The following is a 27,738-nucleotide window of genomic DNA, read 5'->3' as shown; positions in this document are numbered from 1 at the left end:
TATGCACAGTTGGAGGGTTGGAAAGCTTGTGGTCCATAGGGGGGTAGACAGTCCTTGGAGGGTCAATGACGGGGGGAGACGTTGGAACCAGGTCGAGGATGGCCTTGAAGACCACTCTAGGGTGCCTAGATTTTGTTTGTTGGGCCATGGGGAGCCATTGAAGATGTCTGAGTGAAAGAGAGTCAAGATCATGGTATGCTTCAGGATCATCAATAACAAAGAAGAGAAACTCTCAGGCATGGAAGCTTCCACCTTGTGCCTTCAGAAGGGGAACAAGCACCCTTGAGAATTCAGTGATTTTCCAGAAGCTGTTACTTCCCCTGTTTATGACTTTTCTAGTTCCTTGCAGTGATTACCATGAAACCCCAAACCAGAAAGAGACTATGGAACTGCCCCCACGCCTATGAAGAGAAGAACCCTAAGGGGGTGTAAGGAGCTATTGGAGAGGGCAAGCATGGTACCACCCAGGGCCCAGAGAGAAGGGCCAGGGGCTAAGCCAGTGAGAGGAAGTCACAGGGAGACAGTCTGGTTTCTGTGGTATCCCTATGTCACTGCTGGATCCTGAGAAGAGCCAGCCCCCTGCCCAGGCTGCGATCCTCTCATCAGGCCGTTGTGGCAGCCGTGGCAGATTTTATTCTGAGCTGTGGGAGTCTGTCGTAGCTCAGAGAAGCTCCTGGATCCCACTCCAAGAAGAAACCACCCAAGGATTCCAGGAGCCCCACTGAGCGGCAGCCAGCACCCTGATGCCAGGGCTCAGTCTGCTGCTCCCTGTGAGTCCAGGAAGTGGCCTTAGAAACTCCTTGAAGAAGGCAGTAGAAAGACACCAGACTGGCAGGAAAGAGCCTTGCTGTGTGTGACCTTGGGCCGGCATTGGATGGCTCTAAGCCTCAGCTTCGTCATCTGGGACTGAGCCCTTAGCTTGTCTCACAGGCTGACTATGAGCTTCACATGTGGCCACTGTCAGGGACACACTCTCTAAACAGCAAGGGGCCCTGGGCAGGGCCCGGGTGGCCAGGGCAAGCTGGGTTTCCCAACAAGTGGGGTTCCTCTGGATGTGGGCTGACGGCCAACCTATGGGAGCACTGAATAGAGTCGCAGGCAAGTTCCTGCCTTGGCGGGTCACTCCAGGGGGAAGATCTCCACTCACTGCACTCTGTCTTGAACTCTGTTCCACCACTTGTTTGTGGCTTTTTCCAACAAATGGAAGAGGCTCCAGACTTCTCTCAGGAGGTCAGAGCACCTAGCTAGAATTAAATAATGTTGTTTTCATCACTTGCATGCTTGATCTTCTTAGCTTCTCGGAAGCTTAATGATTTTGCATATTTTAAAGGCAACTTTTAGACTCCAGTAACCTTTTAAATGCTTATTTTGTTTACTAAGCAACTCTGTCTAGGAATTTAACCTATGGAAATAGATACTTACCAAAGTGTGCAAATATACATATACTTTATGGGGGCACCTGGGTTACATGTCTGACTCTTGATCTCATGGGGCTCAGGTCTTGATCTCAGGGTCATGAGTTCAAGCCCCGCATTGGGCTCCACCCTGGCTGTGGGGCCTACTTTAAAAATAATAAACAAACAAACAAACTTGATGAACAATGGTCATTCCAGCATAATTTAGAACTTGGAACCACTAAATGCCCATCATCAATAGGGGACTGGTCAAATAATGAATGGCACAGGCATGCTTTAAATTATGCATGACTCTCAAAATGAACGCATTGCTATCTACATGTACCACTGACCTGGAAACACGTGTGGCCATGACATGTTCTTAAGTGAAAAACAAAAATGTTGCAAAATGGTAGCAGTCATTTTATTTAAAATTGTAATTATATATTTACACAGATAGGTACAGAAAATACATAGATGTAACGGGGCCGGGGGAGGGAAGCCCTGGAAGGATATAACTAAACTGTTAACAGTGAGAAGCAGGATTTCCATAAGATAAATTCCTATACTCAGAGCTGCTGAGTGAAGAAAAGACGCATTTACAATGTTACTGGAGTCTAAGATGCAAAATACACAAAGGAAAGACCTTCTAGATTATTTATTTTGATGACGGATTGTTTTTAATACACGTGTATGGTACATAAATACTTTTATAAAAGCAATTTTTAATCCTTATGACATCGAACAAAGAAATCAAAGAGGCTGTTAGACTGTGTGCCCTGGTGCAGAGGGGGTTGCGAGCCGTGTGTCAGCTGAGACGCAGAGCCCCTCAAGCAATAGCTCCTTCTAGTCTTTCCCTCTTTTTCCAGGAACAAGGCTCCTTGCTGTGAATGGGGTGGTGGAAGAATTGTACAGCCCAGGTGGCTCATCCGTCTGGGAGGAAAATTCTAGCTCACCAGTTCCCTTGGGCCCGCCTGAGAGGAGAGGCAGGAGCCAGCTGCAGAGGTGACCTATGGTCCTCCCCTCCCCCGACTCCTGCACGCCCTCTGTTGGGGGTGGGGAGTGTGGGGTCCAAGCCCTCTGCTAGCCCTCAGGTTCACTTAGTCCCTCCTTGGTCTGGGCACCAGACAGGTCCAGAGTCTGGAGACAGGGGTTGGGACTCAGGCTTCCCCTGTCTCCAGCTCTGCAACCTTGGCTGAGTGCTTTCCCTCCCTGAGCACTGACTTGGGAGTCTGCTGGGCCCATGCTCCTATCCTGTCCCTGCCGCTCTGACCGGAGGGCCTTGGGAGGTCGCCTCAAAACCTTCCTGAACTGGTTTCAAATGTAATATGGGGACAGTAGTGGTACCTGGATCCTAGGGTTGGTGTGAGGGTGAAATGAGAAAACGGGACAGGACCACCATGGCCCAGAGTAACTGTTCAGTAAGTGCTCACCAGGGTTTCATCATCCTTCCTCCCTTTGTGACATCAGTAGCTCCATTTACTGCTGGGGAAATTGAGGCCTGATGTGGTGTAATCTAGTCAAGGTCCCAAAAGGAGTAGGCCTGCGATGGAGGGAGCCCAAGTCTCCTGACCTCCAGACGGAGGCTTTTCCCATGAGCAAGGATAATCCCCGTCTGGAATGTGGGTTGTTTATTCTCTTCACAGGGCAGATCCGAGTACTGGCTTATTCATCTCTACTACCAGGAAAGAGAAGGTCATAGGCTCTGGGTGTTCTCTGAAGCCAGGACCCCCAGGAGGGTGGGCTTTGTGCAGCCAGGCCATGCAGCGGGCGGGATTTCCCCTGGCATAGCTCAGCTGCCCTTGCGTTGGCGGCCGGGCCTGTGAGTCAGAGCTGCCCCACGTCTCCCCATGGACAGCCACAGCCCCAGACCCCTGGCGGCAGTCCAGGGAGGCGTGTGCTTCCAAAAAGAGGTGCCTGCCCCCCAGAAACAAACGGAGATGCCCCCTCCCCCACATCAGAGAGAGCAAAGGATGGCCGAGATCACACAGTGAAGTGTGACAGATCTTGGGTGACCCCTGCCAAAAGGCCCAAGTGAGGAGGTCAGGAAGCCACAGCCTGGGTCTAAGACCCTTGCACTCCGGCGCTTGCCCTGTTTGGCTCTATGGCCCTGGCCCCACGCTGCTAGTGTCTGTCGGGCCCGGGGTGGGTGGATGTCTGTAGTCTATAGTCACGGAGCCTATAGTCAGGATGGAGTTGGCTAGCAGGCGCCCAGATGCTCGGCTCAGGCCAGCCCCGAACCACCGAGCAGCTGCGGCTGTGAGGGGCCTGGGGCCTGCTGGGTCTGCACCCCCCTGAGCAGCCTAGCCACCCTGTCCTCAGAGACACAGCTGGGCCCCCGTTCCTGCCCTGGCCTCACCCCAGGGCCTCACCCTGGCCGCACCCACCCCCTCCCCGCCCACCTTCCTCTCTCTCTTCCCCTTCTCCTCTCTCACTTGCCCTCTCTCCTTGCTTCTTGCCGCTCTCTGGCCCCCGTGGGTGCTCTGTCTGCCCTGCTGCTGCTTGCACCCCAGCCGCTACTCACCGGGGCCTGGGATCTGGGCTGGAGCGGCAGCCTGTCACAAGCCACGTTAGCCTCCATCTGGCCCGCGGGCAGCACGCAGGGGAGGGCAGGGGGTGTCCCAGCTTACCAGCCAAAGCCAAAGCACGTGGTGGGGCAGGGTGGGGGCCGCAGGAGGGGCTCGGGCTCCTCAGCAGGAGCCTGCGAACAGTCCGGCCTGTCCCAGGGCCCAGCACTGCAGAGTCGCAAGGGCCTTTCCATTCCACACCTTGGAAAGCCCGAAGCCCAAGGTACAGGCCATCCAGCTGCTAAGCAGGGGGCGGAGGGAGGGCGCAAACCCCATTTTACAGATGGAACCGAGACTCGGAGCTCAAGGACCCTGTGTGGGGGCACTGTGGCCGGAGCTCAGCCCCCACCTGCCCCACTCCACCTCTGGCACCTCCCAGGCACAGGACCCTAATCCCACCAGAGACCACGAAGTCCATGAGGGAGAAGCACCAGGTTTAATATTAACATCTTTCCCTTAAAAAAAAGTACACAGGCAAATTTGATGGCATATAAAATAGCACTTCGGCTGTATAAATGTGAGTTAATGTGAGTCCTAAAAATACTTGTAAACCTAGGTGATTACATCTTTGGTACCGTAGTGAGAACCCCCTCCCTCTCCTGGACCAGCACAGGGGGCTGGTGCCCATCCCAGCTCTCCCCCTGCCAGCAGTCTTGGCCATGACCCTCACTCCCCTGGCACCTCCAATGCCCACTGAGCTGGGGTGCAGTTGGCAGAGAGAGTGCAGCGAGCAGGCCTGAGCAAGTGACCAAGCCGTACCCCGCGGGCACCAGGCAGCTGGTGGGTGAGAGGGCGCCCCCTCAAAGTACCTGCCTCTTGCATCCCTCTCAGGTTCCCTAGAAAGGCTTCTTGTCCTTTCTGGGGGCCCCCAGGAGCCATCAAAAGTCCACAATGCCTGTGGCACAGATGTGGACAGCAGGTGCTGGAGAGCAAACTGTACGAGGGAGTCTGATTTGCCCTCTCTGCCTCGTCTGCTCAGGGTGGCTCCAGAGGTCATCGCTGGGTCTGAAAGGGGTCCCATAGTCTTCCCACGGGGCAGCTGCTGGGGGCTTTCCAAGACACTGGCTGTCACTCCAAGTCAAGACCTGGGCAGCTGGCCTTCTGGAACTTGCTGGGGTTCTGGGGAAGGGGCACGGTTCCTGAATGCCCAGAGTGTGTGATGCATGGTCTGGAATCTCCCCAGACCCCAACTGACCCCTAGCTCAGAGGTTTAGAGTGTTTGGCTTTGCTTCATCTGGGCAAGTGTGCTACCCTCTGGAATATTCTAGAATGTTAGTACTGGCAGGGCACCAGAAGTCAACGAGTCCACCTTGCTCATTTTTCAACAGGGCAAACAGGCCTGGAGAGGGTGAGGGATTCCTCCAAGGTCCCGTATCAGGTCCAGTGCGCAACTTGATCCACACATGTGGACATTTCCCGTGGGCACATCCACACTCCCGTCACAGATGTGGGGCCCGCCTGGCCCTGGAGACTCTGGTGGGTGGAGTAAGACTGGCAGTGATAAGGAAAAAGACCCCGGCACTTATGGGGCCAGGAAGACATGGACACAGGCACTTGTGTGGTGAGGTGTGCCCCAAGCGCCTGGGACGGGGGCTGTGGGCCAGAGTGTCCTGTACTTGGCTCAGCCCCCAGCAAGAAGCATGGATGGCCCCAGACCAGCTCGGGCCTGGGAAAGTGGAGACTGGCATCCGGGGGAAGGGGCTTCCGGACAGACACCACTGCTGAGGCCAGGGCCCCACGCAGCCAGGAGCCAGAGATGCCAGGGTCCCTTCCCCAGCTCCTGGGGGGATGAAAGTGCGAGGAGAAAGCTACAGCTCCTTGAGGAGTAGCTGGCTGAACCGAAGAGCATGAATTCATGCCTCCTGAGCCTCAAAAATCTCTCTAGGGGTTCCAACCTCCCCGCCTGGGAGCCGGGGAAGGAAGCCCAGATTCTGTGTCACCGGGCCCTGCGCTCCCATCCTATAGATGGAGAAACTAAGTGCCCTGGGAGAACCCGGGCTCCCAGTCACATGGCCTCCCCAGAGGCAGAGGGTGGTCACGGCCTCTGTAGTCCTCTTGCCTCCTAGGCCAGCCCCAGTGGCTGGGGTGTCACATGGCAGGGACAAAAGCTTTCTAGAAAGTGACAGCTGATGGGAGACCAGGCCAGGCCAGGAGGCGCTGGGTGCTGGGAGGTAGAGGGGAGCTTCAGGCAGGGCAGGGTGGGGCCAGCCCCCTACAGGAAGCTGTCCTCTGCCTCAGCCCGAGGCCCAGGGCAGCTTGAATCCAGCGGTGGCTCCGGCACCACCTGGGGCTCGGGCTGGGGCTCTGGCTCTGGTTCTGGCTCCTCTTGGGGTTCCAGGGGGCTGTCACAGGAGATGGTAGAGGAGGTGTTGACTTCATTCAGGGTGGAGCTAGGAGGAGAAGGCACACGAGTGAGTGAGGGGCTGGGAGGGAACCACAGTGAAACAATAGCAGTCATCGAGAGCTTTCTGTGTGTTCAACCTTGAACACCTTACACCCTTTAGTGCATTTAATCCCTGTAAGGACGACACCAGGCAGGCGCCATGAGGGGAGGGCCCCTCGGGGAGGTGATGTCAGTGGCCTGCGTCACAGGGAGACTTCAGGGCAGCACCCCCACTCAGCTCCGAAGCTGTTCCTCACCCATCAGCATCTCCACGCCCGGCACTCCCGAACGTGTCTGCCATCACACCGAATCCTCCAACAGCCCGCACACTGGGGGCGCCACGGTTTGCATTTCAGAGAGGATGAACCGCAGGCTCAGGGCACGGAGGCAGCTTGCATGAGGGCACAGAACAGGCCAGCGACCACACCTCAAGCTGTCCGAGCCCTGAGCTGAGCTCCTCCCCACGCTGGCTACCTGGAGCCTTGCAGCATTAGCTCCTTAGGGAGCTTAGGTGGAGAGGGCCGTCTAGTCCAAGGCCTCGTGGAGAGATGGAAGCCCGCAGAGAAGGGGCCTGGCCAGGCCTCAAGGCAGCTGGCGGCACAGCTGGAGCTGGAGCCCTGCCTGTGGCCGCTGCCGCTTCACCATAGAGTGGATCTGGTTTAGGAAGCAGGGTGTGGGGGGTGTCTGGCTTCGTGGGGGACTCTCCTCTTCCGCTCAGGGAAGATCCTGTCTGAACATGAAGTCCTGGCGACGGCTGGGCCCTCTTCCCACTTTCTTCCACCCACTGTAACTTCATCACATCCCAAAGGCAAAAGAAAAGCACGAATCTCCTTCCCAGTCTGAATTCTGGCCTGAATTCCTGTGGGCACCATGCCTCCTACAACCTCGCCAGGTTCCCGGGGGTCCTGGTGCTGGAGAACAGAGCACAGGCCAGGGCTGGTGGTGACCCCAGAGTAATACACGGGGTGCTGGGGATGCTCGTTAGATTTCCTACTTCTCCTTAGGGCCTGGATAGATGGCCTATGGGGGCCACTTTCCAGGAAACAGCTACCTTGCAAGTAAGTCCCAGCCATTCTGTCTCTTACCAGCCTGCTCTTTCCCCCTGGGGTCATTAAAGGTCAAATGAGTTCAATTCTCTCTTCTGCTCACTGGCAGGAACAAATACTCACCCCAAGTAACTTACTTTTAGGGCAAGCCTGGAGGTAGGAAGACACACAGACACACAGACACACATACACAGACACACACACAGACACGATGCACACTTGTCTTGGGCCTCGGGCCAGAGTGGCTACCTGGCAAGGCTGGGAGAACTCTCCAGTGGGCCGTCATCAGCAACCTCAGGCTTGGGGTCCGGCAGGGGGATGATGTAGTCGTTGTCACCCTCGTTGGGCTGCACAGCAGTGTACAGGACAGAGCTGGTGTCCAGAGGGGATCGGAGGCCAGGGAAGCCAGGCAAGCGAGCTTGGGACCGAAGGACTGCTGGGTGGTCGCTCCTCAGAAACTCCTCATCCACCTGCTGGTACTTCTGCTCCACAGGGCAGGAGAAGCAGGGATAGTCAGACCAGAAACGCCCGTGGGGGTCACCTAACATTAGACTCTGACCTGGCCCCCCCTGCCTTGTGTGAATAAGGCTCAGAGAGGAAGGAGAATGACCCAAAGCCACACAACTGAGTGGCTCTCCTACCTGGCACCTCGTAAGAACAGGTGAGCTCAGGGCCTCCCAGAGAGGGGACAGTCAGCAGACTGGTGCCCGTGACCCTAACACTTTCCCTACATCAGAGGAGACTGGCGTGGGCTTTCACCTTGCCTCAACGTCCTTCAGTGGGGCTTCTGTTTCCCTAACTGCTGAATGGTGACAACCCAATCTATCTCCCTGGGCACTGAGCTGTGATGGAAGGTGGGTGGGAGTGTGGTTAGGAATGGGTCAGGGGAAAGAGGACGAGTGTCACCCCTCCCTGTAACTCCCTCTGGTGGACAGGCTGGGTTTTAAGGCCCTACTTGCTCCATTTGCCTAGAATGAGCCAGCAACAGGCTCAAGTGGCCAGGCCCTTAGCAGACATGTAGCCTGGGGTTGTTCAGACTTCTGAAGGAGCCCCAGGCCGTGGCGTGGGTGCAAAGGCATGGTGAGGGATGCAGGGTGAAGGCGGCTGTGGGCATCGGCTTCCACACAGGATTTCATTTCAACAAATTCTGTGCTGCTAAAATAAACTCAACTCACAGCTCCAGCCCACCCCTTACTAGTACCGGCAGGGAAACTGAGGCCCAAGAAGGTATAGGGTGGTCCCTTAAAAACCAGCATGACACACAGAGCCTTGCACCGAGTGTCTGACTTCTGAACCAGAACTCTCCATTTCGTTGCCTCAACATACCTTTTTGTACCCCTCACCCAGCAGCCTCTCGAGAAGCAGCACCAGCTGGGAGAAGGGAGGCCGGATCTCAAACTTCTCTTCCCAGCACTTCTGCATGATCTCATAACTGGGGAGAGACACAGACGGGGTCAGGGTCTCTGGCTGGGGGTCTGCTGCCTTCCAGAACCAGGTGAGCAATAAAGGGAGTTGGGGAGGACAGGTGGAGAGGGATTTTTCCCTCATTCCCTTAGCAGGCCCTCCCTCCACCAGTGGTCCCACAGGATCTACCACACCTGGGTGAGCACATGGCCCCCAGGTCTGGCCGGTAGGACTTTTCATGCTCCCTGCTCAATGGCTGGCTCTGGGTGTGCATGTGACCCCTGCTGTGCCCTGACAGTCAGCTTGGGGCCTTTTGCCCAGACTATGGTGAAAGCAGCGGGCAGGTAGCCATTTGGCCTGAAAAACGAGGCCAGCACAGAAGAAAGCAGACCCGGGTAGAACAAGAGATTCCTGATGACAGCATCTGAACACCTACTTGCAGCTATACCAAGGTTTTTCTAGATCTCTGAACTGATCTATTTTTGCCTTAAGTCGGTTAAGTTGGATACCTATTGGGACACCTGGGTGGCTCAGCAGTTGAGCATCTGCTTTTGGCTCAGGGTGTGATCCTGCAATCCCAGGATCGAGTCTCATGTCGGGCTCCCTGCATGGAGCCTGCTTCTCCCTCTTGCCTGTGTCTCTACCTCTCTCTCTGTGTTTCTCATGAATAAATAAATAAAGTCATTTTTTAGAAAGTTGGATATCTATTGTTTGCACACACACACACACACACACACACAAATCCTCCCAAAGGATCTACTCACATCTCGTCAGAGGCGTGGGCAGGCTGAGCCATGCGGTAGCCCCGCTTGATGGCATTATAGAACTGTTCGTTCATGGGCAGCTCTGGGTAAGGTGTGCCACCTGTCAGGGAGCAGAGACAAGAGATACACAGACTCAGAGGTGTTGGAAAAGTGGCAAATTATCTATGGGACAGAGAGAGACCCACCAGCCCTAGAATGGGCAAGGGTGTAATGCCCTTGGAGTGTAATGCCATTGGGAAATATGAGCTCCTTTGGAGGCTCTGGACAGAAACTGCAACCCTCCCCAAAATCAGAGAACCAGAGAACACCAGAATCAAGTAGGCTTTTTGATGTCACTTCCAAATTCCTCCATAATCAGATGGGGAGATAAAGAGACCCAGAGAAGACAAGGGACTTGCCAAGGTCACACAGCAGCGAGAAAGCAGCAGAGAGCTGTGACTTGGACCAGAGCCCTGTGCCCTGTTCTAGAGCCTGTTCCACAGCCCCAGCAGGCCAGAGGTGTGAGTGGTCAGGGGGGAGGCTGTGCTGTGCCCCTGAGAGAGAAGGAAAAAGGAAGCATACCCAGGGTGAAGATCTCCCAGAGCAGGATCCCGAAGGACCACACGTCGCTCAGGGTGGTATAGAGGCTGTTGAAGATGCTCTCGGGAGCCATCCACTTCAGAGGCAGGAAGGTCTGTGAGAGGGCAGGATGGCATTAAGTGTGAGGAGGGCCGAGCTCCACTCTGTACCTGGCGTGGCAAGGAGGCCTGGCAGGTCCTGCGCTAGCACCTGACTCCCCAGGCCCTGAGAGCCCATCTCTGCAAGTTTACAGATCCCACACCTGCCCCAGTGCCAGCCAGGTGATCAGAAGGCCCAGTTTCTTTGCCCACAGCTGGTGACATGAAAGCCCCCATCTCTGAGGAAGAGCCCCAGGGTCTGAGGCCTCTCACAGGATGGCCCCACTTCCTGACCCCAGTAGAGGCCCCCGGCTGGGTTGGTAGAGAGCAGGGGAGCCAGAGACACGCTCTGGTACCTCTCAGCTCTGACCTGGCCACCTTAGACCTCTGGGGTCTAGAGTCCCCTCCAGCTCCGGGATTCACTGTCCCCTTACGGAGAGTGGGAACACGAGTGACAGGCAGGATGGTCACATTTTAACCAAATACACATTTGATTTCCCCCCCTCCCAGGACCCATTATAGCTGGTCCTCGCCCGTCATGACCAGTGAATTTGAGCCTCCGGCTCACCCTCACAACCTTAGCATCTCCACCTCTGCTAAGCTCCACCCACACCTGCTAAGCCCATGCATAGCAGGTGACTTCTCTTCTTGCACCTGCACACATGGCTGGGCAGGCAAAGCCTGTCACCACTGGATAGGGCAGGCCATGAGGAGCTCTGCCCTGATCTCCCATGTGTCACAGTCATGTGTCACAGTCTCACCGGGAGAGAACCTCTTCCCAGGGTTGGAGGCACACAGGGTTGGGCAAGGTACTCACGCTGCCTTTGGAGATATAGTTCGAGTCTCTCATGATGTCACGAGCCAGGCCAAAGTCACATATCTTGACCAGCTTGCCCTCACAGATGAGCACGTTTCTGGCTGCCAGATCTCGGTGGACACACTGGGTTGGGGGAGATGGGAGCTGAGGCCTTAGGGGTCCTTGTGGGGAAGGACCTTCCTGTAGGTCCCCCCTGCAGGACATAGCTGCCATATGGAGCTGAGTACTTGGAGGACCCTGGCTGGCTGGGTGGCCCACTTCCTCATGACCCTACTCCACCCACCATGACTGCACTTACGTTCTTGGAGGCCAGGAACTCCATGCCATTGGCCACCTGGTAGCTGAAGCCCACGAGATCCGTGTAGCTAAGCACTGGGGACTCATTGATCAGAGTTGCCCGACAGGTCCTCTCGGGAGCTAGGGGAGAAGGGATGTTCACCTACTATCTTATGTCTCCACGGGGCCCGTAGGACCCCTGCCCTTTCACTCATGGGGCTCAATGTCCAATACAGGTAGCTATTGATCCTGTTAAGTCCTCCACAAAAGGATAACAACTTTGAAATATCTAATGTAAACCTCTCCTACCTTATCAGTGCTCTCATTGGCCAAAGGCCACAAAGGCCTTTGGCATTAGCCCTGGGCCACCTTTGCTCAGTCTGACTTGCCTGCTTCTCAGGGACACTGGGTCAGCCTCGGGCTTCCTCTGTGCCATTCCCCAACCCCAACTCCTCCCCACTCTGGACCCAGAAAGAGAGGTTCACACTGGGGCTCCACCACAAGGCAGCTTTGTGCTGGTGGCTAACCTCAGTTTCTGCATCTATGAAATGGGGACAAGGCCACCTTCCTCCCAGGGCTGTTGCCAGCCTGGGCACATGAAAGGCTTCTGTAAGAATGCACGATTGCCTAGGTGTGGGGCCGTGCATAGGTGAGGACACTGCACACCCACCAGTGGGGACGTAGTTGTCATAAGGGGCCATGTAGCTGGAGGACTCAATGTCTGCATATTTGACGCCTCCTTTCATGTCCAGCATGGGCACGTAATCCACTGACTCGTCCTTGCTCATGTCCATGTAGCCCCCGTCACTCTCCCCAGGCAGAGACACGTGGCTGGAGGAGAGAGGAACATCACAGGAGGAGAGGCCCCAGGCTTTCCTCCTTCCTTGCTCGCCCTGTGGCTCATGGGTTTCCTCTCCCCAACCACCACTCATCTTCCGTCAGCCCGTCGCCACTCGAACAGCCACACAGTGAGCCCTTTCAACCAGCCTGTGGAGCCCCGAGCCGGGCACTGGGGTGCTCGGCTGACACAAGACCCATTGTGTGTCCTCAGGGAGCTCCCACATAGGCATGATCACAGCACCCCAGTGCGAGGGTCAGGAGCAGGGCAGGTAGTAAGGTGCCTTTCTGGGGCCTCCACAGCACCATCCAGCCGTGATGCCCTGCGAGGGCCCAGCCACAGCCCAGGGAGGGCTAGGAGTTGCCCCAAGGCCTCTGCCTGCAGCACCAGCTCCCTGGAGAGCTTTGGGACCACATGTGCATGTGTCCCCAGAGGTAGACCAAAGAACGGAAGGAAATCCATCATATGTTGGGGAGGAGAGGGGTGAGTTTTAAGATCTTTTGGTGATTTTCTGAAGTTATCCTTGTCTCTCAAGATGAACACATCTTGCTTTTGTTATCAACAAAAGAACTGAGATAAATTACTTTTGGAAAAGAAGAAGAAAGACGCTGCACTGCCCGTGGGTGCCGGGGGGACTGAGGGGGCACCGCAAGGTGCGCTTCAAAGGGAGTCGGGCTGGGGACAGGAGAGCTCCAGGTGCTCGCTGTGGAAGGAAAAGGGGTCAGGACACAGGAGCAGTGGGAGGGGCCGGGAGGGGGTCACATTGGCCACGTGCTCAGCACAGGGCCTGGGCCCCTGCGGACAGTCTGTGGGTGGCAGCCGATCGCACCATTAGGGTCACCACAGCGTTATGACAGGTCTGGGGTGGCCGAGCCCCAGGTCACGGACTGTGTGAAACAGCCCTGGCCCCAAACCCTCTCAGTCCGCCCTGGCCTCAAGCTTCTGTCCCACGCAGGGAGGGAGCGAGCAGGTGCCCCTCGGGGCTCCCTGGAGATTCAGGCCCCCGGAGGGTCCTTGGTACCTGGGCAGAGGGAGCCCCGCAGGCAGGGCGTTGCTGTAGAGCTCGGCGCTGGGCGGGCGGCGCTTGTCAGAGCAGAGCTGCAGGAAGGTGTGCTTGTTGCGGTGAAGGTAGTCCACCAGGTCCCCGTAGCGGCAGTACTCGGTGATGATGTAGATGGGTCCTGGGGGGTGTGGGTTAGGGTGTGGATCAGGCCACACACTTGCCATCGGGGCCCCGAGGCTAATAACGGACGGCACGTTGGAGGACAGGTGGGTAAGGTGGTCAAGAGGCTTGGGCAGCCAGCAAACCCGGGTCCATTCCCTGCCTCTGTGCCCCTGAGCTCCACTTTCCCCATCTGATAAATGAGGCTAATCATAGCCACCTCCATGAGCCACCTCCTAAGATGATGCCTTTATCAGCTCGGCTCAGGGCCGGGCACGTAGCAAGGACACCCAGAGGTTTTTCAAACTAAAGCTTATTCTGGAGCCCAGAACATAAAGTAAATAAAGGCAACTATTTCATATCAAGCTGCTGTTTCGGTCCAAATACAGTGCACTTAGTTCAAGTCAATCAGTGGGAACTTGATGATATTGATGAAAACAAAAGATTTTGAAACGGGTAATCTTGCGGACATAAATTGGCCTGAGTGTGCAACGCACTTCTGTATTTTCTTTTGGTTGCACAATACTGAGGAAAATCCCAAATCTCACAATAAGCAGCTGCAAACAATGATAATACTTCTTTTTTTTTTTTTTTTTTTTTTTTGTTATGGCCTAACTTGCCATCAGAGCCTCAAACAAACACACCGGCTGGAGGGACGTTATTCTATGACCTGAACAGAAGCGGAATAAGCCAGCATGCTGGCGCTGGTCTCCAGATGTGGGGATATAACTCACCTCCCAGGGGGCTGGGGTTTGTGAGCTTGTCAAATGTCTTGTGAAAATTTAAACACATCAGAGGACCCCTGAGTTTGGAAATGGCCAGTCTAAGGAGTCCTCGGGCCTTGAAGGTGCTGTGATTCCATGAGTTTGTAAAGCCCACCCCTCCACCTGGGTCTGTGAAATGAGGGCACTGGACAGGCTGCGTGCAGACCCTCCAGCTGGAGTGTCCTGTCATCTGTGGACAGAGGGCCAGGGGAGGGGCCGGCTTAGGCTACTGGCATTTTCCAGAATGCTCTGGGGGAGTGGTTTTAGTACCTCCTTTGGTGCAGGCCCCCAGCAAGTTGACCACATTTAGATGGGGCCCGAGGTGACTCATGATCTTCAGCTCTGACATGAGGGCCTGCTTCTCGCTGCTGCGGGCTGTGGCTGAGGGGGCAGAGATGAGGCCTCAGGCTGCCCTGTTGCCAGGGCCCCAAAAAGGCCCTTTGGCCCCACCCTGTGCTGTAGGACTCCCATGGCCTAAGGTGGCAAGGGCCCACGAGTAGGGGGAGGAGAAGGAGACAGAAGGAAGGTCAGGGAGGGAAGGAGGTACCAGGAAGGTGGGCAGGCAGCCTCTTAGCCAGAGCAGAATCTGGAGTGGGGCTGGCCTCCAGGTGGCTGCATTGCTGTGGCCAGCAAATCAGAATCAGGGAGGGCCTGAATGTGTGAGCAGGGGGCAGGGAGGAGGTGGGGGCCCAGATGTGAGGAAGCGGCAGGCTGCCAGGACTCACATTTCAGCATCTTGACTGCCACTTTCATCGTGGCCTGCGAATGGCTTAGGCCGTGAGCCGTCGCCTCCACCACCTGCCCAAAGGCCCCAGAGCCGAGCGTACGTCCTATGGTGGAGATGATCCGTCAGCACCTGGCCCACCAGGAGTCTGCATCCCTCACTCTCTCTGAGATCAATCCTCGAAGCCAACCTGGACTTAAAGTGTTCCCCTCAAGGAGTCTCCTAAGTCCACAGTGTTTTGCAGCCCTTCCCTGCAAAGTCTCAGCTGACTTAGTCTTAGCTAAGTCCTGCCTGCTTTCTGGCCCATCTGCAGTCCCTGGAAGCCTTCCTCCCACCCCGGAAGGGAACTCAGCTCCTCAGCGTGTCTCAGCCTTCCCAGCTAGACCAAGCACAGGCTTGACATGCAGCCTGTCCTCGATTAATACATCTCTTGCCACAAAGGGCTCCTATGTCACAGTCACAGGACCATAGGACCTCAATGCTGAATGGTCCCTGGGGGATCATCTCGCCCCATTGTATGGAGGGAAGGCAGGACAGGAGCCCTAGGTCTCAAAGCTAGTCATGGCAAAGCTGGGCCACACCTCAGTCTTCCCACCCGCCTCAAGTTCCCAGACTGCCACACAGGGACGCCCTGGACTGACCAAGCACGAGCTGGTCCCTCGGCAGCTCCCAGGTGGAGTCGTAGGGCAGCTGCATAGGGTCCACGTAGATGTACTCATGGCCATCGGAGCTCACGGATTCAATCACCTTCCATCGGATCTCATAACGTGGCTTCTGCGGGACCAGCACCAGGGATGGATCACCACAGGAGGTCTGGGCTTTGAGGCCCACAAGCCCATAGCCCCTTATATAACAGATGCAGCACGAGACTCTGAGGCCCAAAGAGAGGCAGAGGCATATTTGAAGTCACAGAGCAAGTTACTGATAAAGCCAGCCTCATGGGCTCAGTGAGAACAGGTGGCAAGAGGCCCCAGCATGGCCATGGCTGAGGAGCAGCTAACAGCCAAGGGCCCGGTTCATCAGAACTTCCTCATCTTGGGGCAGCCCAGGTAGCTCAGCAGTTTAGCGCCGCCTTCAGCCCAGGGCCTGATCCTGGAGACTCAGGATCGAGTCCCACGTCAGGCTCCCTGCATGGAGCCTGCTTCTCCCTCTGCCTCTTTCTCTCTCTGTGTGTCTCTCATATATAAATAAATAAAATCTTTAAAAAAAAAAAAAAAAGCTTCCTCATCAGCTTCTCCCAGAGCCCCAACTGCTTCCCAGATGGAAGTAGAGGGGTGGGCAGCCCTGAGAAGTGACACAAGCTACGGGCACTCAGCTAGGTCTGGACAGCCCTCCCATGCTGGGTCACTCGCAGTGGATATCTCAAAAAGATATAAGCTTAGGATGTTGAAATCACAGGATGTTGGAATCACAGGATTGGAATCTCAGAATGATAGAATCATGGGTGCTGCAATCCTAACTCAGGAATCTTAAAATGTTGGGATCACAGAATGGTGAAGCCTCTCTGAACAGAGCACTGAAATTACAGGTTAATAGGATTAGAATGCATTTCAGCAGAAGCCTGGGAGTCTCGGGGTGAGAGCTGGAAGAACCCTGGAGCCCATGTAGTCCACCCAGAAAGTGCCTTGCCCTGTGTCGTGGCAGGGTTGGGGACAGGGCTGATGTCCAAGCAAAACCTGGGAGGGCAGAGCAGAGGCAAGGGACCTTGGAGGGCCCAGACCAGGCCCAAGACAGCCTCTCCTGCTGGGGGTGGAGGCAGCTTGGACACCCACTGGCACTGCACGTCATTTTACACCTGCCTTCTGTGCGGGGCAGGGAGGTGGCCGGGTCCTGTGACACTCAAGGACAGTAGGGGGCTCCATGCAGAAAACCTAGAGTGTCAACCTGCACCCATTAGTGGGGATAGGAGGTTACCTTTTGCCACAGCATGATGAGGATGATGAGGGAGATGATTGTGAGAACCACCAAGGCCAGGATGGCCGAGATCACCACCACCTTGAAGGGCAGAGCTGGAGGCAGAGACAAGAGCTGACCGTAAGGAGACAAGGAGCTTGGCAGCTGCCCCGTGCCCCTCACCCCCCACCGTTGGTACCGCAGATCCTCTCTGCCTGTCCTGCCCGGGATGGAAGCCTCCCTCCACCAGCCACGGCCTGTGATGTCAGCCCCTCCGTCTGGGCCATACCTTCAGCCTCTGCCATCAGAACCCACACCCCTCAGTAACAACTGCAGCTCAGATTCTCTGGGCCCCCATATGCCTTCAGCCTTTGCAGGGGTCAGTCTGGCCAGTCTGCCATGGCTCCAGATTGGATGCCAGCTCCTGACGACTGGACTCGCCTCGCCTCTGAATCCAGGCCCTTGCCCAGGGCTGTCACAGCCTGTGACTGAGCTCCCACAGCCTGATGGATACAGATCGTTTCCTCCTGGCTTCATCCCAAGCACCCAGGGGTGTTGGAGTTATAAGGTGCATCCCCCAGGGAACAGGGGTAGCCAAGTGGGGCTGACTCTGGGCCCCATGCCCCAAGTCTCTTCCCTAAGGCCTCAACCTCTTTGCTGCACAAGTTCCCTTTCTCTTCCCCTGCCTCTACATCCATCCCAGCCACACCCTCATCTCCCCTTCCCTGCCCCTGCATCTACCCCAGCCAGATCCTCATCCCCCCTACCCTGCCCCACTGGTCACCCATGGGGTCCCTGAGGACTTCGTTCCCTCTTCCTCTGTCCCTCACTTGCCCCTCTAAGCATCCCTAGAGGCCCTGTCCCTCCTCCTCAGGGCCCCAGAACAACTCCTCTCCTCTCTCCCCACTCGGTCACACATCCCAGTCCTGGGAAGGAAGTCTGAAATTCTAAGGAGCCATCTGAATAAAAGGAAGAGACTTCGTGCAGCCACGGTAGTTTCCCTGTGGGCTGGTACATGCCCGCCTCCTCCTGTGACACAGAAAAGCTTTACTTCTGTCTTGCTCGGGGCTGGTCTGCAGGTGCCCACTTGCCTGAATCCCACGGCTGGGCATGGAGCCCCTCCTCCCTGTAGGTTTTCCCCCCCAAAGTACTGCCCCCTGCAGTGGGATTGCCTAATTGCTTGTCTGCTGTTGCTCTGGACTGTGGGCACTAGAAGGGCAGGCAGGGCTTGGCCTTCTCCAGTGAGAAAGAGGAAGGAGAGAGTCAACGAAGTACAAGCACAGGGGTGTATGCATGCATAGGGACTGGCAGGCAGCAAAAGCATCCAGGCGCTGGTGGACACATATGAATATATGCATGTGTACCTGCTCGTAGATCTGCATCGTACAGCAGGCATCTGTGTGCAGAGACTGTGTTTGCGGGCTTTCACGGAAAGGTGTGCTGCAACTCCATGCTTACAGACATGCGCTATGCCAGTTGGCACACGTGTACAGGAATTGAACATGCACCATTTGCACTCTTGTGTGGGGATTGTTCATCTGTACATACATGCACATAAACATACCCTCGTGGATCTATATAAACATATCTGGAGATGAGGTGTGTTCATATACATGGTTTATAAACATACACTAGGTGGGTTTACACACCAAGGCAGGAATCATGCATGCCTGTGTATATGCTGACAGACATACACTCCAGCCTTAGATGCGAAATGTGGGGCTCGGGCATTCTACATAATGTTGTTTACAAGTCTACACTGGGAGGCTTTGCACCTGTGTCCGAGGATCAGTCCTGCTCATGTACATGGCTTATGACATACATATAGCATACACACTCATGTACTCATGGGCGTACACATGTGTGCCAATACTGTGTTGTTGTGTAAGTGCATAGGGGCATACTCTGGTGGGCTTCTCGATGCTCCTGAGTGCCCAGAGGCACAGTTCCAAGTATGGTTGAGATGGGGGTGGAGGGTCTTCAGGGGCCACCAAGGCTGGAGGACTCACAATGTGGCACCACGGTGACCTCCTGCATGTCGTGTCCCAGCAGGTTGTGCAGAGTGCAGCGCACCGACAGCGGCTGATCCACACGGCGCAGGCGCAGCGTGCTCACCACCTCGAACTCCTGATCCTCAGGCCAGTATGTCACGTTAGTCTCCAGCTGGCTCTCCTCCTCTGAACTGTTCCCTAGCGGCGTGGGTGGCAGCTCGCGAGGACATCTGCCAGGAGAGCCAGTCGGGTCAGCTTCCAGTCCCTGCTGCTTCCCATCGCCTGGTCCTGAGCTCATTCCTCCTGTGGGCCCTCGACTGACCGGCAGGGGGCGCTGCTACCCCAGAACTGAAAGCCCTGCATTGCAAAATTCACTCCCTCCATTGGATCCTCTGAGTCAAGGTAAGGAAACGGGACAGTTTAGGTCATGCAGAGCATCTCCGAGAAGACACATCTTCTGGGACGGGGCTCTAGCCTGGAACAGTGTGCCCAGAGGAAGGGGCTGGACTAGATGACCTCCACTGGGTCCTTCCAGGCAGCTGTGGTTACCCTCGGAGAAGGAGGCCCCAGATCTGCTCACCTTTTGAGGTCGCTGCAGGTAGACCAGGTGAGGTGTGGCTGGGGCATGCCCCGGCCGCGACATCGGACTGTCTGCTCCCCGCTGGCAGGGTGGCTTTCACTCAGCTCCAGCACGCGGACAGGCACTGTGTGGAGAGGGCAGGAGGCCAGGAGATGGGGAGGTCAGGAAGGACAGTCAATGAGAAAGGCCCTCGGGAGGACTTGGCCCAGGGTCCCCCCCTGAGGGGGAGGGGAGCTTCAGGTTACAGGTGAACATCAAATACCAGGAATCACCGTGTGAAAACTGACAGGTTCCCCTTCTGGGTACTTCAAAGGGAAAGCCTCAGTAGGGTGCTAGTCTGACTCTAACACCTCTCTGAGACTTGCTAATCTTCCCTTTTAACAAAGAGCAGGTCTGAGGGTCAGAGAAAGCCCTGGGAAAGCAAGAGCATGGAGCTAGAATTTAATAGCATCACTTTGTTTTCCCAGAGTTTATTTTAGTGGTGGCTTTATATTTATGACATGTGATGCTGATTTTCCATCTACAATTGAAAGGTTATATTCTCTTTCAAAATAAATTTATTTTTAGAAAGTCAATTGACAAAACAGTAAGTCATTAGTGTGTCATTCCCCTGCTCAAAGCCCTGCAGTGGCTCTGTCATTTCAGTCACAGTAAAAGCCAAAGTCCATACAAGGGCCCGAGGGGACCTACATAACCTGCCCTCCTCCCGGCCCCCACTACCAGGTCTCAGCTCTGACCTCATCTCCCACCACTCTCCCCCTTCTCAGCTCCAGCCACACAGGCTTTTGGCCCTGCCTTTGTACTGCTTGGTGGGCCCTTGCCCCCAGAGAACCACTTGGCAAATGCCCTCACCTTCTTGAAGTCTTCACGCAAAAGTCGCCTCCATGAGGCCAACGTGATCAGGCTATTTAAAATTGCAACCCTCATCGCCCCCTGCCCCCTGAACCCTCGATCCTCCCTACCCAACCTTTTTTCCCCCTTTGACAGCACTTGTGACCTTCCAACCTTCTGTGTCATTTGCTGGTTCTTTGCCCTACTGGTGAATGAGTATCTGTCTTCCCCCAGTAGGATGCAAGGGGCACCAACAGACTGGTGTGTTGTTGTTCAATAAATATCTATATCATTAGTAGTATAGTATAAGAAAATGTGGGAAGGAGAAATCATAGCATTGGTACATGAATGTCTGAGGCTTCAGGAACACCAATGGCACCCAGCAGCCTCCTTGAGACCCAAAGAGGGGATATGCCGAGTTCACACGGGAGTGAAAGGGCTGGAGTTCAGCCTAGAAGTCAGCATCCTGAGGCCTCAGCTCCCCGTCCTACTCCTTCTCCTCCTACGGGCCAGTGGACAGTGTAGGAAGGGAAAAGGAAGTGGGTGGGGTTGGGGTGGCAGGGGGCAGGGCTCCTCACCGTTGACCTGCAGCTGGAAGGAGAGCTGGGCCTCCGCATCCTCATGGAAGGCCCGCATGGTGTAGTAGCCAGCCTCGGCCACCTTGACCCGCACCAACGTCAGTTCTGACACGTACCTATGGAGTGCGACAGGCCCAGCTGCCAGAGCTATAAGAACTCCCACAGCTCCTCCCCTCCACCTCCTTGTCCAGACAAGAGACACAAGACCCAGGGAGGGGCTTCCCGAGGTCACACAGGTGTCAGTAGCAGAGCTGGGACTCACACCAGTCTCTTGAATCCCCACCCATAGGCAGCTGGTTCTACTGAGCCAAGAAGGGGGTGAGGGGGGATGAAGAGGGTAAGGGAAGCACCTCTTCTCACCCCTGCAGAAAGGCCTGCTCATCTCCAGCCTCCGGGCCACCACCCATGCACAGGTGGTGGTGGCCTGAGAAGTACCCTCCTCCCTGATCATCTGGCCTTTCTCTCCTCAGCTGCTCCCTGCTGGCTCCACCCATCACAAGGACACCCAACCACTTGGGGGATCATCTGACCCATGTCCGGCCAGGAAACTCTAGGAGGGCTGGGGCAGTCTATTCGGGTGTCTGCAGCCTCCCCAGTGCCTGGCACGGCGCCTCGCACATAGTGGGCTCTCAGGGAAGGTGGGTCTAGGTGTGTCCAGTGGCTGAAGGCTGCTCAAGAATGGAGGGGGTGGGCTGCTGCTCACCGGGTCTCAGACACGTTGCGTGTGGACAAGGCGATCTCGCCTGCGCTGGAGTCGCCTAGCGTGCGGTTGTCCTTGAACCACACGACAGTAGGCGGCGGGTAGGCCTCGAACACGACCTGCAGAGCCCGGCTGCGGTGCAGCTCCGCGAACTGTACGGCGTCCAGCTCCCCCAGCAGCCGCACGTAGCCGCTCTCTGCAAGGGGCGGCCGTCAGGGGCGGGCCCCGGGGGCGGGGCTAGGCCCGGCTACCAATAGGGCAGCGCCTCCTGGGGGCGGGGCTCCCGGGGCGGGGCATCCACTGGCTGCCCGCGGAGCCCAGCCCTCGGGGGCGGGGCTTCAGGCTTCAGGACCTGATGGTCCTCACTCCAGGGATGGAGCTCCCAGAGTTGGAGCTGAGACTAGGGGCTGAATTGGGGCTGATATGGATTTGGGGGCCGGGCTTGGGATTGGGACTGGAATCGTTCTCACTGAGCGTGTTCTGGCTCGGGATTGCGGTTGAGGTGCGTTGCAGCATGGTTGAACTTGAGGATGGAGCTGCCCGGGCCTGGGATGGCGGTTGGGTTTAGAAATCGGGTTAGGGCTGGCAGAAAGTCTACACTGGGATCAGAGTTGGATTTGGGGCGGACGCTGCATTTGGGTTTGGGTTTGGGTTTTGGGTTTCTCCTGGAAATGCGCTTTGGTTGGTACTGAAGCTAGGACTGTACTGGAATGCAGCTGACAGTACCCCCCAGGGCTTTGAGAAGGTCTAGGTCCAGCTCAGAAGGAGGGTTGGGGCTAAGCCCAAGGCACGCACCAACCACGGTGACGTTGATGGACTTTTCATCTCGATGGTCATTCACACTTTCTGATACATTGCAGATGTAGGTCCCTGAATCGCCAAGCTCAGCACTAGGGATGTGCAGAATGGAGCGTATGTGGGAGGGCACATTGAAGAGGAAGTCAGTCACTGGCTCCACCAGCCGCCCACTCTGTAGGGACAGGTGGGGCAAGCACCCCAAATCAGGCAGGGTCAAAGAAGTTAGGCTGCAAGTCAAGATACCCAACCCTCCCTGGCCCTTTCTCCAAACCCTGGCCCAGCAATACCTCCATGCGTGGGTATGTCCATTCAAAGTTAACCACCTCATTTCCGGTCACGATGCACATGATGGTGATGTTCTCACCCTGGCGGACCACAGTCTGCACTGCATTCACGGAGACGTTGATGGATGACACTAGTGGAGAGAGAGTAGCTTAGGGCTGAGGAAGTTATGACCAGCCACCAGCCCTTCCGCTGGGGGACGGGGTGGGGGTTCAGAGAGGGAAGGAATGACTGGTGCGGAAGATTCATTCATTCATTCATTCATTCATTCATTCAACAAATATTTATTAAAAGCTTCCTATATGCTAAGTCCTATGCTAGACACTGGGACTTTAGCAATAAACACGACAAACTTCCTGCCCTCGTGGAGCTGACGTCCTAGAAGGATAACAGTCTTGAATCAATGCATTCTCTGGGCATCTAGGTAAAGGAGAAATGTATGGAGCACAACCATGTAACGGGGAGCCTCTACCTTTAATCCTCACAATAATCCCACCAGGTGGGCAGCCATTGTTTTCCTCATTTTGCAGAGGAAGAGGCAGGCTCAGAGAGATTATGTGCCTTGTGCAAAGGCACTCAGATGGGAAGTGCACAGCTGGGATTCAAACCCAACTGGCTCCAAGGCCTGTGCCTTTGCCTGCCACGATGTACAGCCCAGCCTTGCCACTAACACTCCTCATGACCTCAGGAATACTCCATCCTCCGTGTTTCGGGTTTCCATCTGTAAAGTGGGCAAACAGTACCTGCCTTCCAAGACTACAGTGAGAATCCAGTGAAAAATGGAATTGCACACTTTGTAAACTGGAAAGGGCTATACCTCTACGGAGGGTCATACTTGCCTCTGCTGAGCATCAGGCCAGAAAGGGGGCTCACCCTGGAGGCTGTAGACATAGTAGGCTTCAGAATCCACTTCCTTGTCCCCGATGGTGGTCTTGCAGACATAAGTCTTGTCCTCGAAGGTACCAGAGAAGCCACGTTGGTGGTCATAGGGGATGGGCAGTGGGATATCCACTTTCTTCTCGTGTAGTGTCACCACCAGTCTTGGATCCGTCACTCGGCATGGAATTGTGATCTCCGTTATTTCCGTGAGAAAGATGAAGAGTTCCTCAGGGTCAACCGGGAGAAAGCCCATAGTGGGATCTGCCATGTGTGGGACCAAGAATTAAGGTCAGGGGAGTTGGTTTGCTGGCTTTCCTCTGAATTTCTGTGTGAACTTGAGCAGGTGTCTTCCCTCTCTGGCCCTCAGTCTTCCCTTTACAGAATAAGGATGCTCTCAGAGGTCCCTTCCAGCTTTAACATTTGATATGGTCAGCACCAGGGTAAGAAAGAAGATAAGCCACAAGTCCAAGGGCAGCCGGTACCCGGAGATTGGAGAATGGGAAAGATGGGAGGTAGAGACCAAAAAAGAGCACACTGGGACCCTCTGAGAAGGCAGAGTTCTTGGGAGCCAGGAATGGGGTGGGCTGTCAGGGAAAGTCAGATCTCCAGACCCAGGGATGGGAGTGAACATCCTCCTGGACTAAGCCAGGCTGGGCTCCATGATTTGTCTGCATTTCTAAGCTGGCTGTGTCTCACCATGTCACTAAGCACTCCCAGCTTCCCCCAGATACCTGCAGTTGAGAAGAGAAGTCAGGGAGGGAGCACACAGGTGGGGGTGCTTACCTGGCACAAAGATATAGAGCCGTTTTCGCCCATCAGGCTCCAGCCCATGGGAGCCTTTGTAGGTGCAAAAGTACTCTCCCGTGTCTAGCCCAGTGACATTGGTCAGTGTCAGTGTGCTGGAGAAGGTGCCATCCTGGGTCCTGGCCATTTTCTGCAGGGGCTCTTGGGACAACCGTTCCCATACCACCGGAGCTGGACCCGAGCAGGTCAGAACGAAGGTGCTAGAGATATTAAGGACAAGCTCCGGCCCCGGGGGTGTGATGACCAGGCCGCTGGAGGCCTGTGGGCTCAGCATCAACAGCAGCGGCAGCCACAGTGCCTGGCCTTTGGGAGGAAAGGCATCAGATGTCAGGGCACAGAAGCATCAGCACCACTCCTCACAGCTGAGCCTGGGGGAGGCCATACCTGCACAGTCTTTGAAGAACACACCTCCCTAATCTGACATAGACTGGAACCCATGGCTCTGAAGCCTGCTTGCCCAGTGCCCAGGCCCCAAGACTCCTTCCAGCCTCCTGGCCTCCTGATCGTGCCTCTAGATGCCAGGTCTCAGAATCCTCCAGCTATGCTATGTTCAGGCTTGGGCACATTCTCCCGAAGGCATCAGGAAATCCTCGGGAAGCAATTCCCAGGCCTCCAGTTCCTGCATTACTTCCCAGGTCACTTTCTGAGCCCCTTCCCTGCAGCTGCTCCAGCTCCTAAGTTCCACCCAAGCCCAGAGACGGCCATGACTGGGGAAGGTGGGGCAGGGTAGCTCAGAGTAAGGCAGACGGGGCAGGAGAAACTCAGCAGCCACTGGGAACTGGGGTGGGGTGGGGGTGTCAAGTGACTGGTCTCACTTCCCCTGCTGATGTCCTCTGGGAAGGATTCTGTAAGCCATGTTCCCTAGACCCGCAGGTAATCAGCCAGTTGGCCGTCGGCTGATCACTAATTGCCAGTGACCAATGACTGCCTGGTCAGCCACCCAGGCCCTGGAGCACTGACAGCATGTAACAGGCAGTAGTGAGGGAAGGGTGTGCTTGCAGAAGCCCAGGCAGGACTTGGGAGCTCACAACCAGTGAGAGATCCAGGCCAGGAGGGGAGTCTCAGACCAGAAGCAGACCAGCTAGGCTGATACCAAAGAGCGCTGAGAAGGTGGGACACCGGACACCGGGGTGACTGTTAGCAAGTGGGATGGGGACAGCTGGTGAAGAGGTATAGGGTATGGAGGGTTGAGCAAAGGATTTGAACTAATAGCTCTGGACAAGCAGGAGTCCAGCCAGATTTCTGAGCTGAGTGAACAGTTGAAGAAGGCCTTCACTGAGCGCCACTGGAAAGGCAGGAAATGGAAGCTCAAGAGCATAGCAGCGCCCCTGGGCTCCCAGCCCCCCACGCTCCCGGGGTGCTAACATGTACTGCCCCTGCCAGCTCCAGAGGGACCTCCCCACCCCCACCCCTTTGACAACAGAAACTGGCATGACACTTGGAAGCCACAATGTACCTACCTTTGAGGACAGGAGCTGGCATGGTGCCTGGAACCTGCATGGTGTCCTGCAGAGTTAAACAGGGGTCAGGGCTCAGGGTGGGCAGAGTCATTGTGAAATCTGACTTAGCACCTGAGTCCTGCAGAATGAACCTCAGCCCAGACTACCCAACCTCCATGTCCGTGACACTAAAGTCAAAAGCCACTCATGTCTCATGGTCAACAGGGCACTCATGCCCAAGAGTCCCCTCCCCCTGCACTGGGCTCGGCTTCAGGGTGTCTAGACCCTACTTTGGCTCTGCCTCTACCTCTCCAGTAGCCTTGGGTGAACCCAGGCCACTCTGGGCCTTAGTTTCTGTGTATGTACAGTGGGAGTGGGGGACTTGGGCTGGATAGTGTCCAGGGGCCCGCCAGCTCCAACAGCCAGTCCTCCGAGTGACAGTTCCAATACCAGGCTCTTATCTGCCAGGACAAATATTTGGGAAAGCGTGATGAAAGGCCTGGGGGAGCAGGAGGGGGGTAAGCCAGAACCCAGAGAACTCCCACAGGCTCTAAAAGCACAACAGGAAGTGGAGGCGGCTGTGGGAAGGGAAGCGGGGGAGTCAGGACTGCGGAATGTGGGGGGGGGGGGGGCAGCCCCATGCCTGGGCCCCCTTTACGGGGCCCCAAGCCGCACAAGGAGGCCTAGCGGAGAAGGGCCAGGGGTCGGGCCCAGGGGAGGCCCCACCGCTGGGCAAGGCTTCAAGGGTCCTTGGGGACTACTGAATCCAAGCCCCCCACCTTCACTATCCAGACAGGGAAACCAAGGCTCTGGAGGGGAAAGAAGTCTGCGCAGGTTGACACAGCAGAGCTTGTCGAAGCCGGAGACCGAGACCTGGAATGATAGAGGCCGAGAGAGAGCCACAGAGCCGGAGAAGGAGAAAGCGCACAGTGAAGGAGGCAGCAGGAGCAGGGAGCGGGGACCAGAGAGACAGGCTGAATCGGGAGGCTCTCTGCTCCATCCCTGCGCTTGGCAGCCCCGCCGAGGACCCCACCCACCAAGAGCCAGGCCTGCAAGGGGCTGGCCGCAGCCGGACAGGAAAGAGGCCAGGAGTGGGCCGGGGTCGCCGAGCAAGAACCCTGGGGAGCGGCCACGTGACCGGGCACCCGGAGCCTCCAGGTGCGCGGTCTTTGCACTTCAGGCCCCGCCCCTCGGGCCCCGCCCAGGTCGCCCACGCCACGCCCCCTCCGGGCCCTTTACTTTCCAATCCGGGGCTGGGCTCCGGGGCTGGGCTCAGTGGCTGGGCTCCGGGGCCTGAGCCCCAGCGGCGCTGCCTCCTGTGCCCTGGCTCCGTGTGCGTCCTCAGTCTCCGGTTCTCAAAATGGGATGATGGAGAGTGTCCCAGTACAGGGCCGCATTTTCACATGCGGCGGGGCCCCACGCTCAGCTCTGCCCAGCAACCCCAGAAGCTCTCTGAGCCACTCTGCTCTGCCCTTCCTCCTTCTCCCAGTCCCTTTGGACCGGCCTGCCTGAGGGTCTCCTCATTCCTCCCCTCTCCTCTCTCTCAACTGTTCCAGACACGAAACCCAGTCCCTCCCCAGCATCCCTACTCCCATCCCTCCGCCCCAGCCCCTCCAGCTGGATGCCAGTGTTCCGCCAGTAGGAGGGAGCAGGGCCACTGCTGCAGAGCCAGCGGCCTCCACAGAGGCCCATCTGCCCCTCGGTGGGTGCCCCTCTGGCTCCCCTCTTCCTGCCTGAGATCTCAGCCAAAGAAAATCATTAGCAGCCCAGGCTGGGGGAGGGGGTCATTTCAGCCTCCCTGCCCCTCCCCTCCCAGCCTCCCTGGCTGGCCACACTGTTTATTATTCTAAAGGAGGAATTTGGTCGGCTGGCCTGGAGATGGGAGGTCACTGCAACCAGGGCTGGCCTGGCTCTGGAAGGCTGGGCCTTGCGGGCTGGGCCCCCAGCTCCCCCTGACCCTGGCTCCTTTCCCGCTGGGCCTGGGGCCGGGGGGGAGCTCAGAGTCTCAGACTGAGCAAGGAGGGGCCTTCTTGAATAGGCAGCAGACCAGAGAGGGACAGAATCATGGCCTAGCCGCACAGAGAAGAGGCATAATCAGGCTAGGGAGGATAGGCTGGGCAGAAGGGCTCAGGGCGAGTGTGGATGACCCAGGGACGTTGGGCTGACTT

At 56.4% G+C, this 27,738-nt stretch overlaps 1 protein-coding gene across 4 annotated transcripts in view; it reads right to left on the bottom strand.

The window, feature by feature from the left end:
* Nucleotides 1-4,378: 4,378 nt before the first annotated feature.
* The window catches only part of PDGFRB (platelet derived growth factor receptor beta), a 37,684-nt gene continuing 14,324 nt past the window's right edge, over nt 4,379-27,738 (bottom strand). For 2 of the 4 annotated variants that reach the window (XM_072824544.1, XM_072824545.1), the window contains exons 2-24: nt 26,350-26,443; nt 25,592-25,637; nt 24,111-24,434; nt 23,322-23,588; nt 22,454-22,581; nt 22,164-22,338; nt 21,372-21,564; nt 20,669-20,784; nt 19,260-19,383; nt 18,698-18,909; nt 16,710-16,804; nt 15,437-15,569; nt 14,797-14,901; nt 14,342-14,452; nt 13,167-13,326; nt 11,978-12,138; nt 11,330-11,448; nt 11,032-11,154; nt 10,120-10,231; nt 9,559-9,658; nt 8,717-8,822; nt 7,640-7,872; nt 4,379-6,351 (exon numbers count right to left, since the gene is read on the bottom strand). In XM_072824544.1, the coding sequence (XP_072680645.1) occupies nt 6,174-6,351; nt 7,640-7,872; nt 8,717-8,822; nt 9,559-9,658; nt 10,120-10,231; nt 11,032-11,154; nt 11,330-11,448; nt 11,978-12,138; nt 13,167-13,326; nt 14,342-14,452; nt 14,797-14,901; nt 15,437-15,569; nt 16,710-16,804; nt 18,698-18,909; nt 19,260-19,383; nt 20,669-20,784; nt 21,372-21,564; nt 22,164-22,338; nt 22,454-22,581; nt 23,322-23,588; nt 24,111-24,434; nt 25,592-25,631 (3,315 nt within the window). In that variant the 5' untranslated portion in view covers nt 25,632-25,637; nt 26,350-26,443 and the 3' untranslated portion in view covers nt 4,379-6,173. The remainder of the gene's footprint in view (nt 6,352-7,639; nt 7,873-8,716; nt 8,823-9,558; nt 9,659-10,119; nt 10,232-11,031; nt 11,155-11,329; nt 11,449-11,977; nt 12,139-13,166; nt 13,327-14,341; nt 14,453-14,796; nt 14,902-15,436; nt 15,570-16,709; nt 16,805-18,697; nt 18,910-19,259; nt 19,384-20,668; nt 20,785-21,371; nt 21,565-22,163; nt 22,339-22,453; nt 22,582-23,321; nt 23,589-24,110; nt 24,435-25,591; nt 25,638-26,349; nt 26,444-27,738) is intronic. The other 2 variants (XM_072824542.1, XM_072824543.1) reach the window with 1 other exon arrangement.

This window comes from Canis lupus, chromosome 4, assembly GCF_048164855.1.
Source record: "Canis lupus baileyi chromosome 4, mCanLup2.hap1, whole genome shotgun sequence".
NCBI lineage: Eukaryota > Metazoa > Chordata > Mammalia > Carnivora > Canidae > Canis > Canis lupus.
This window is presented reverse-complemented; position numbering and strand designations above follow the sequence as displayed.